The 10,302-nt window shown below is 53.1% G+C and overlaps 2 protein-coding genes across 11 annotated transcripts in view; one reads left to right on the top strand and one right to left on the bottom strand.

The window, feature by feature from the left end:
• Positions 1-15: 15 nt before the first annotated feature.
• Nabp2 (nucleic acid binding protein 2) lies at positions 16-7,559 on the bottom strand. 4 transcript variants are annotated; one of them, XM_028855527.2, is made up of 7 exons: positions 7,468-7,559; positions 6,386-6,487; positions 5,803-5,941; positions 5,630-5,701; positions 5,383-5,464; positions 5,230-5,293; positions 16-542 (listed from the first exon to the last, which is right to left on the bottom strand). In XM_028855527.2, the coding sequence occupies exons 2-7, from the start codon at positions 6,462-6,464 to the stop codon at positions 343-345; spliced, it is 636 nt and encodes a 211-aa protein (XP_028711360.1). In that variant the 5' UTR covers positions 6,465-6,487; positions 7,468-7,559; the 3' UTR covers positions 16-342. The 4 variants fall into 4 exon arrangements, with proteins under 4 accessions (XP_028711360.1, XP_028711362.1, XP_028711358.1 ...); XM_028855529.2 differs by lacking the exon at positions 7,468-7,559 and adding an exon at positions 6,912-7,019; XM_028855525.2 differs by lacking the exon at positions 7,468-7,559 and adding an exon at positions 6,908-7,013.
• A 129-nt stretch (positions 7,560-7,688) lies between these two features.
• Positions 7,689-10,302, top strand: part of Rnf41 (ring finger protein 41) — a 29,130-nt gene continuing 26,516 nt past the window's right edge. For 2 of the 7 annotated variants that reach the window (XM_028855522.1, XM_028855518.1), the window contains exon 1: positions 8,509-8,711. The gene's annotated coding sequence lies outside the window, so the exon portion shown is untranslated. Of the gene's footprint in view, positions 7,790-7,904; positions 8,158-8,508; positions 8,712-10,302 lie in introns of those variants that run through there. The other 5 variants (XM_028855523.2, XM_028855521.2, XM_028855520.2 and 2 more) reach the window with 4 other exon arrangements.

Raw genomic sequence — 10,302 nt, 5'->3', positions numbered from 1 at the left:
CAGAGGAGTCCAGAACGCAGTGGGCACATTTATTAGGAAGGAGGGATTTCAGTTAGACCCTCGTATCCCACTCACACTCACACACACACAACCAGACTGTCTTTTCCAGAGGAAGGAGGGCAGGCAGAGGGCCCTGGACCCCAGAGCGCAGGCAGCGTCAGCAGGACAAGGGGACACGAGCTTGAGGTGGACGAGGCCACTGCTCACCCCGCCAGGGAGACTTAATAGCTAAAACACAGCTACTCCACCCTCGAGTCTCGAAGCCAGCCGCCCCGGAGAAGGCTGTCCTCTGGCGGACGCCTGGGTCGCGGTCTGCCGTCGAAGGCGAGGACTCGTTTCTCGCTATCTCTTGCTGCTCCTTCGAGTTTCTTTACCGTTGCTGACAGGGTTGCCGGAGGGGCCAGGGGGGCCGGCAGGTGTGTGGTTGGGCTGGCTTCGAGTGATTCGGGTGCTGGGAGGATGTGACGGGGTGTGAGAGGGATGGGGGCCACCGCCAGGACCCGGTTGGGTGCTCAGTCCATTCCCGTTCTGGCTCTCGGAGGCTGATTGTGGGAGAGGAAACAGAGAATGAGTTAAGGGAAGAGTTAACTCAAGGCCTTCTTCCATGGCCCAGTGAGCGGTGAGTTGTCACCGAGTGCGGACGTGTGTCGCAGGTACGGATGGGGTTACAGCCTTGATCATTTTAACTGTCAGCTTGACACAAGCTAGAGTCTCCTGGGAGAGTCAGTGAGGGACTGTCTACACTGGCTGGTCTGTGGGTGTGTATAGGGGATTGTAATTAATTTTGTGGGAAGACCCAGCCCACTGTGGGTGGCGCCATTCCCTAGGCAGGCGGTCCTGAATAGAGTGCAAGAAGCTAGGGACTACACGTATGAATGGGACCCCCTGATAATGTTGGAAGTGGCTACATGAACCTGGTATAAATAATACATTTCTCTTAAGTATCTCTGTGTCATAGGGAATCAGACCTAGAATTAGTTGTTGGGTTCAAGGCTCAAAGACCTCTGAAAAAATGTCCTAAGGCCCAAGGTGATTATAAAACTGGAGAAGATGGGAAGAAGGGCCTGAAGTTTCTGTTTAAATGAAAAGATGAGGCTGGGTCTACCATGTGGGGTGTCTTGGGTCAGATACCCAGCACCATGAAAAAATAAAAAATAAATCCTGGGATTGAATCCCTCTATCCCTGGGCCACTTAGATATTCATCACCACCCTGTCCCCTCCCACCACTTATATTTTGTAGTGTGTGTGTGTGTGTGTGTGTGTGTGTGTGTGTGTGTGTGTGTGTGTACGTACATACGTGTGTACATGCATACAACCTTCGGGAGTCTACCATGTGGATGTTCTGGGGATTGAACTCAGGTTGTCAGGCTTGATGTCAAGGACCAGTACCTCCTGAACCATCTTGCTGATCTCTACACCCATGTATTTTACACATTCTAATGGAGGCACGAATGTGAGATGATGTAACTGTACACACAATCCCTGTCCCTGTCACAGAGTATTGCAATCACTACTCCTACAGAGGCTACAAGCTCCCACAGGCAGGCACTGTGCTACCATTCCTCGACAAGAGTGGGTGCTCTGTAAATGAAGACAGGACCGTCTCTGCGTGACACAGGACAGTAGGTCGCTGGCTCTCAAACTGCATCCCTGCTCTGCCGGACTGAGACGGCGGTGGCCCAAACTGAAAGGAAAAGTTCTTTCCTTAGTTCACAGATAAAAGTAAATATATAGGGGGGCTGGAGAGATGGCTCAGAGGTTAAGAGCACCAACTGCTCTTCCAGAGGTCCTGAGTTCAGTTCCCAGCACCCACATGGTGGCTCACAACCATCTGTAATGAGATCTGGTGCCCTCTTTCATATACATAATAAATAAATAAATCTTTAAAAAAAAAGTAAATATATAGAACTTAATGTAAAGATTTTATGCTATACATTAAAAAAACCCAAAAAACAAAAACGAGCTCTTGGGAGCCGCGGAGATGGCTCAGGAGTGAGGACCACTCTCAGAGGACCCAGGTTCAGTTCCCAACACCCACATGGCTCAAACATCTGTAACACCAGTTCCATGGGGTCCAGCTCTTCTGGCCATTGTGGGCTCAAGACACCTACACACATAAAAATAAGTAAATCTTTTTTTTTTTTTTTTTTTAAGCTTTTGTAACTGGGGGCTGGGGTATAGATCATACTAGAGTGCTTGCCTTGTGTGATAGTCTTATGACTGCCAACTTGACAACCTAGAATCACCCAGAGAGATGGGAAAAGGCAAAGACCGTCTAAGGCCTGTGGGTGTGTCTATGGGAGATTGTAACTAACCTAATGATGTGGGCAGACCCTGTGGGTGGCGCTGTTCTAAGAGTGGAGAGACTGAGCTGAGCACAAACAGGAAAGCATGAATTCACTCCCTTTGCTCCTGACCATGCACATAATGTGACATAGAGCTCTGTGTCGCTTTGGAGCCTGCCCTGGACCTCGCTCTGTAGACCAGGCTGGCCTCAAACTTGGAGATCCACCTGCCTCTGCCTCCCGAGTGCTGGGATTAAAGGTGTGAGCCAGCACCCCTGTTTTATCTTGGGGACTGAACCCAAGGCCTTGGCACTGAACTACCTTCAGTTCCAACATCATATCTCTTCCTTCCTTTTTTTTTTTTTTTTTTTTGGTTTTTCGAGACAGCGTTTCTCTGTGTAGCTTTGGAGCCTGTCCTGGAACTCACTTTGTAGACCAGGCTGGCCTTGAACTCACAGAGATCCTCCTGGCTCTGCCTCCTGAGTGCTGGGATTAAAGGCATGTGCCACCACTGCCCAGCTTTCTTTCTTTCTTTCCTTATTTATTTGAGGCGGGGTCTCCTTGACCGGCCTGATACTTACTATGTAGTTCAGGCTAGCCACCAACATGGAAAGATCCCTCCCACTTCAGCCTCTCAAGTGTGAAGGTTATAGGCAATAAGTCATTCTTTTTTCTTTCTTTCTTTACATTTATTTTTGTTTTATGTGTAAGAGTATTTTGCACACACACACACACACGCACACACACACACACACACACACACATGTGGGGTGGGGTGGGGAGTGTGTTTGCATGTGCACCATATTGCCTGACCATTTGTGAGGCCAAAAAGGGCACTGGATCCCCTGGAGCTAGAGTTGCAGATGTCTCGAGTGCTGTGAGGGTGCTGGGAACCAACCAAACCAGGCCTCTACACAGGCAGCCAGTGCTCTGAACTGCCAAGCCAGCTCTCCAGCCCTCAAGTCATTTTCAACTGAAAACAGAGATGCTAATTTTTATAGTGGAATTAAATGATATCAATTTTTATTATATCATTGGAGGGTCTCCCCAAATCCAGAACCAGTAGGCAATATGTACAGTCATATATCACATGAGGGATTGTCTATATTGGTTGACCTGTGGGTCTGACTGCCGTGGACTGTAAATCACTTAATTATGTGGAAACACCCAGCCCACTGTGGGAACTCACTAAGTAGACCAGGCTGGCCTCGAACTCACAGAGATCCTCCTGTCAGCGACTCCCAAGAAATGGGATTCAGGGCGTGTACTGCTCTGCTGGGCTTGGGTGGCCCATTCTAAGAGTGGAGGAGACACAGGGCTGAGCACACGTATTAAAACGTGAACTCATTCTCTTTGCTTGTGACCGTCAGTCTCAGCAGAACTACCACAGAGGGAGGGCTTAGGCAATGGCTCAGTGGTCAAAAGCACTGGCTTCTCTTCCAGCTGACCCAGGTTGGGCTCCCACAATCCAACACTGCAGCTAACAACCATCTGTAACTCCAGTTCCAGGGAATCTGTTACCCTTTTTTGGCTTCCTTGGGCACTGCATGCATGTGGTATAGACATACATGTAGGCAAAATATGAAGTACAAATAGAAATATGGATTTTTTTTCTTTCTTATTTTTTTGTTTTTGTTTTCCTGAGACAGGGTTTCTCTGCGTAGTCCTGGCTGTCCTGGAACTAGCTCTGTAGGCCAGGCTGGCTACAACAAAATCAAAAACACTTCCCTTTGCCTACTGATACTGCATCCATAGCAGTTGCAGCATAATGCAACACTGAAATTTTTGCTGTGATGTGGGTGTACACCAGCCTACAGAGCTATGGGCCTTAAAAAGGCACAGCACACAATTATGTACGGTATATCACTTTATAATCAATGACCACGTGATCACATGTTACCAGCTTAAGTATTTACAATTCTTTCTTTTTGTTTTTTGGGTTGGGTTTTGGAGACAGGGTTTCTCTATATAGCTCTGGCTGTTTTGGAACTCACTCTTGCAGGCCAGGCTGGCCTCGAACTCCTGCCTCTGCCTCCCCAGTGGGATGTTTGCCACTACACCTTGCTATTCTGTATTTGCTATTATTATTTCAGAGTACAGTTCTTCTACATAAAGAAGGAAATCAAAATTTGGTGTTGCCTTGTTGTTTGTTTGGGACACGGTCTCACTTTAAACCCTAGACTTTAGATAGGGACTTGTGACAATTCTTTTGCCTCATCTCCTCCCCAGTGCTGGGGTTATGATGGTGAAAACTTAAATAACAATATAATGATATTTAAAATTGTGGCATATGCCTTTAATCCCAGAACTAGCGAGACCTAAGCAGGGGGAAATTGCTGTGAGTTTGAGGCCAGCCTGGACTACAGAGTGAGACACTGTGTCAAAAGAGAGAAAAAGAAAAAGGAAGAAAAAAGACAAGAAATTAAAAAAAAAAAACATAGGTTATGTCACATAGCTTAGGGATGAAGCAGGTCACACAATCAAGGGGTGTGTGTGTGTGTATATGAATATACATATATACATATATATTTCTTAGAATATGTTCCCATCCTTAGTGATTTATGACTGCATATATATGTATATATATATGTGTGTGTGTGTGTGTGTGTGTGATTATATGGACTTATTACAAGGAATTTACAAGAATATTTTAAATATGATCCATGTAAGCCTGGTTGCTCTTAACAGTCATTTGCCACTGTGGAGAAAGTATTCTCCTTTTGTGTTTTCACTGGTGGTAACAAAAGGGAAGAGTACTCCAGCTCTGTCGGTGGTTGGAAGGGGCCTCCAAATCTTTCCACTACTGGGACTTGCAGAAGGTATGCAGACGAAGGGTACAGGGAGACACACTTGGAAAAGGGACAAGGGGAAAGGCATCTTTCCCGGCTGGGGAGAAGGGGGACTTAAAGGAGCCAGTGGAAGGAAAGAAATGGATTTATTTACCTGGAGAGGCGGCAGGGGGTCCCGTGGCAGCTTGAGGGGCAGAGGGGCTGCTGTCGTTCTGCACCTGAAGGCACAGATTCCACACTCAGACCCTCCCCAACACCACGCTGCTTGGCTGGATCTGCCCATTTCCCTCCAGACCCAGGGACTCACCGATTTGTTGGGCGCCTGCTGAGTGTTATACTCTGGATTGGGCTCGCTGAAATTAGGGACTTCAGAATAAACCATGCAGAATCTGCAAGGAACAAAGCCAAAGCCTTGGACGCATCTTTTGGGGCACACACAAATCCCGCCAATGGGGTGGGGACGGCACAGGCTTGTGTGTGGTGTCTTCTGGTAAACCCTAACTTGCCCGCTTGGGTCGGCTAGTGCTTATCTTAATTCTCAGGACAGAACTTACTCTCCAATCTTCTGCAGATCGCCCCCACGACCAGTGTAGAGTGTGAGACAACCTTTGAACACTGAAGCATACCTGTGGAGCAGAGTGAGGGTCAGCAGGATCCAGGCTTCAGAAACGCTGCAGGGACTTTTGACCACACCCTTCGGCGGTCGCTGCTGGGAGCCCTGCCTTACCCTTTGGTGAGTCGGATAATGTCCCCAGGCTGGATGAGGTTGCCCACGTCGTCCCACACTGAGATATTGATGCTGCCCGTTTTGTCTGCGACTTTGCAGGTCCGAACCTCGTGTCCGTCCTTTGTCTTAGTCACTCGGCCTTTCAGGGAAGGAATACACGGGGGTGGGATTAAAGTCATGCAAGTGGGGTGGTGGCGGTGAAAGTCTGGGTGTTGGCTGAGTGAGGGAAAAGTGTAGACGCTGAGCAAAGCTCATATCCCTCCTCGGGGGGCAGGAGGTTATGCGTGGGTGTGTGTGTGGTGGGGATGGTAGTTGGAGGGTCCAGCACCATGGAGAGAGCCCTGAGTGGAAAAAGGCCCGCGTGGCTGGTGAGGCATCAGGCTTTCTAAAGTTCTATCTACTCTGCACCCACCGGCAGCTAGCTCCCTGTGCCAGCCGGTCTGAGAGAGGGGTTAGAGGCCCCTGGGGGAGCCTCCTCCCAGCCCAGGCAGCAGGTTAAGGACGTAGGCGGGGGTCCCGTGTGCCCCCACTCTCCACGCCCCTCCCCTTTGCTCCCACGAGTCCACTGCGCATGCATAGCCACCTGTCTCCAGTACAATGAAGATAAGGTTCAGATTCTTGAGCCCCGGCTTGATATCCTTCACGAAGGTCTCGGTCGTCATGCTTCCCGAGCCGTGGCACCCCGCTGGAAGTGGAAACGGGAGATGAAGACGGCTCAGGGTCGGGAGCCTTCGCCCCCATGCTCCCGTTTGGCCTACCCCGCGGCACCAGGCGGGGATCCGGCAGCCTGGGTCCCCCTCTCCAAGCCCTTCGGGGAGGTCAGACACAAACTTCCCTGGGGGCCTCGTACTTCGAGATCGGAACTTAAGAGATCTCCGGGAAAGACAAGGCTTAGGGGCTGGACAGCCCTGGGTCAGGATGCCTTAGGGCTCACGCTCCGAAGCAGGGGGGGAGGCGGCGGGAGCCCCGTCGGGAACCCGGTGCAGGGCCTGGGGACGGAACCCCACTCCGCGGGCCTTGCCGACCCCTCGTCCCCGCACCCCGAGCTCGCCCGGCCCCTCCCCTGCCCCACGCGCAGCCCACCACCCACCCACCCCCAACCCACCCACCCAGCCGGCGGGCGGGACCGTGCACGCCGCCGAGCCACCCGCAGGGGGAGCCAGGGGGCTGGCCGCCGCCGGATGCTGCCGAGTGGAACGCGGGAGCGCACACATTCCCGGAAGTGTCCCCTGACCTTCTCCGGCCAATAGGGACCGAGCTGCTCTCGAAACGCCCCGCCTCCGGCCAGCGCCCAGCCAATCAGGCCCCGGCGTTCGCGCGCCGCGAACGGGGCGGGTCTTAGGCCTTAAAGGGGCCTCGACGGAGCTCGGTTCCGTCGGAGGGGAGCTGGGCGGACCACCAGGGGGCGCCTCCGCCGCCGGAGCTTCCCTTCGGCTCTGAAAACGCGCTTCAGGTTCCCAAGATCTTTTTGTTTTGTTTTCCCCTTTTCAAGTAGTCGCCCAAGGGAAAAAAGGTCCCAGGGCTTTGGCATGCAGCGGGCCGAGCCTGAATCCCAGCCTGTCTCCTCGCTTCTTTTCTCGGCCATTAAACATATAAGTTCCGTTTTACCCCTGAGAACGGAAAGTTAGGGAAAACAGCGAAGCCTAGGGCATGGCAGGAGCTTACACAGACAGGGTCTTCATCTTGAATACACTAAACGGTTGGGCCCCGGCCTCCGGAACAAGTGGCCTCGTTTATGCTACAGAAAGACAATAGGCAGGCTCAGCCTCCTTCGGAAGAAAGGGAACCTGGGACCTAAAAAGCAAGTCGCATATGGTTCACAAGGCATATCCGGTTCCTGTTTTCTTCTCTCTCTGGACCTGAAAGTCTCTCTGGGTGGACATGAAACCACCCAGAACCTTTAGTTGTCCTCGGGTCCTTGTCAGATTGCCCGCATAGGTAACCAGCTCCGTCTTCTTATAAACACACCGGTTACGGATGCACTAATGTGAGTTTCCCCTTTTTAAGAAAGACAATACAACAAATACTGTTCGACACCAGGTTAGCCTACGGGGTAAATGTGATTTCATTTCTTGTCCTGCTTCATTCCTTACCTACCCCAGAGCGCACTGAGCTCCACCGTGACTTCCCCCGAAGCCCGGGCTCCCTTCCCACCCACACGGCCCCCGATCACGGCGTTGCCACCTTGGGAAGCCCAGCCCTTTCGTGTCTCGGGGCACGGTGGACACTCGAAGAGCGTGCGTGTGCCTGGGAGGCGGGCGACCCTGAGGACACCGTGGATCAAAGCCCTGCGGTGAGACCACTCCCTCCCTCCGCGCCCGGCCGAGGTTAACTGCTGCGTCCGTCCCCATGACGGTGAGTCACAGGCTCGGGAGGCTCGGGGGTGCTGACCACAGCCCTGCAAACTGGGGGGGGGGGGTGCTGGCGGGGCAGCAGCAGGTCGCGCTGCAAGACCAGCTGCCCCGCGGCGTGCATCGTCAGCCCCAGCGCCGCCGCCGTGCATTGTGCACGGACACGAGGTGGCTCTGAGCGCGGCGCACTCGGGGTCGCCCCGGGTCTAAGAACACAGAGTCCCCCCCTCCCTAGGGGCTACACGGTCCCCAGCAGGGGTCCCGAAGGACTTCCGGCCCCGAGCGGAGGCCGCTGGCCGGGAGCGTCCTGTCGCCACCGAGTTAAACAAAGGGGCGGGGCCTGGTGACGGGCTTCCGCCCCGTTGCGTAGCAGCGGTGGGCGTGGCCAAGGGTTAGTCCGAGGCAACCAGGAGTGGTCGGAACCTTCTTCCCCATCCTTCCCTTCCCCTTCCCCTCCCAGGGAAGGCTGAGACCCGGCACCCGGGCTACCCCGCGGCCTCCGCGGCCTCCGCTCCAGCCTGGCCCCGCGTCCAGAGAACCCAGGCCACGTCCAGGGCGGTGCGTAATTGCGCCCGAGCGAGGTTGTAACCCAGGGTGTGGGAGGGGAGCGGAGCGGAGCGGAGGGGAGCGGAGGGGGCGAGGTCCCTCCCAGCGGATCGGCGCCTGCCCGGGTCGGAGGTGCTGGGGGTCGGAAGGGAGGGTGGGGAAGAGGAGGGACAATGGAGGAAGGGAGCTCCGCCGGGAGGAGCCGGGGGGTGAGCTGGGGGCTCTGGGGCTTGGGAAGGTCCTTTGGAGTCGAGCAGCCTTGGGGAGTGCGGAGTGGCCTTGGCCCGAGGACCGGGGAGGAGCAAGACCGCCCGGGCCCGGGGACAGCGTGGAGTTTAAATGGCAATGATTGACGGGCCTGCCGGCGAGGAAGGCAGCGTTCTGGGGGCTAGCCTTGGCAGGAACGGCGGAACCCAAACCTCCGCCCTCCGAGCGCCATAGCTTTGGCTTCTTTCCCGTGCCTTGTCTCTCTCTTTTATTCCTTCGCCGCTCCCCTCCCCTCCCCACCCCTCCGTGGCGTGGAGGACTCTTACATTCCTCACATCCTTGCCCCTGAATGATTTGCAGCCCCGCTCCCCCCCCTCCCTCGCACGCACGGTCCATCCACTCACTTTATACAGCGGGAAGCCCACCCCAGCCCAAGGAGGCAGAACAGTTGGTGGGTAGAGAGCAGGGAACGGGAGAGAGCCGAAAACAAGGACTGAGCGTGTTTTGGATCGGCACACACTTTTCCTAGTAAGAAACTAGCTTCCTCTGAACCGGTAGCAAATGTGGCGGTTACCAAGGCCACTGTTCTCGGAGACTGACCTGTGAGAATATTGGCAGGTACTTCTTATAACAATAGTTTTAGCTAATAACAGTGTTGCTGGCTGCTAGTATTTCCCCAAGAAAGAATGGGATTGGATAGTGATAAGGGAAGGTGAGGGGTGGGTACATTAGTATTGTTACGCTCTGTCTCCAACAGACCCTGTGGCAGGGCCTGCTTCCCAGAAATTGCAAAGAAGGAACAAGAAATTTCAAACATTTCCCCTGGTCCCTGTGAATTTATTGTGCCAGTCTGTTGCTACAACTAAGAGCAGTCTAGAATCCCCTTTCATATTGATTATCTCGTTTTATTTTTTCGGGATAATATGTAAGATAAGGCAAGTATCATCGTCTCTATTTGACAGTTGGAGAAACCGAAAACCAAGAGGTTACAATGGCGTATTTGAAGTTGTCGGGTGGGTGGCAGAGCTAGGCCTGGAATAATCCAAGACCTCGCTCTCCTGGCTCTCTGCTTGATTGACAGCCCCTGGTCCAGTTCCCAAAGGGTTAATTTTCCCAGTGCAGGAAGCTTTTTTGTTTCTGGATCTGGAACTTGGCCCTAGGAGACTGAGCATAGCTAATAAATAGTTCCTCTTCCTGGAAGCATTTTTTGAGGTACAGGGGCATGTGCCAGATTGTTGGGAAATACGGGGTGTTGTTCAAAGGAACGGAGTGTTCCTCCTTCTGTATTGTGTGTGTTTTCAGGAGACAAGTAGTAGAGAGGAACATCAGCTCTCTCTCTCCTCTTTGGACCACCAAGAAGAGAAAATGCCAGGTTTTACACCTTCATTCAGCTCTC

Source organism: Peromyscus leucopus, chromosome 18 (genome assembly GCF_004664715.2).
Source record: "Peromyscus leucopus breed LL Stock chromosome 18, UCI_PerLeu_2.1, whole genome shotgun sequence".
Lineage (NCBI taxonomy): Eukaryota > Metazoa > Chordata > Mammalia > Rodentia > Cricetidae > Peromyscus > Peromyscus leucopus.
The sequence above is the reverse complement of the archived record's forward strand: the minus strand, read 5'-3'. Positions and strand labels throughout refer to the sequence as shown.

Excerpts from the sequence above, each read along its gene's own strand:
- Nabp2 (XM_028855527.2), bottom strand. The coding sequence starts at position 6,464 with ATGACGACCGAGACCTTCGTGAAGGATATCAAGCCGGGGCTCAAGAAT. Across the intron at positions 5,942-6,385 it reads CTTCATTGTACTGGAGACAG|GCCGAGTGACTAAGACAAAG; the intron begins GTGGCTATGCAT and ends CTTCCCTGAAAG. Across the intron at positions 543-5,229 it reads ACCCCCTGCCGCCTCTCCAG|CCTCCGAGAGCCAGAACGGG; the intron begins GTAAATAAATCC and ends TCCCACAATCAG.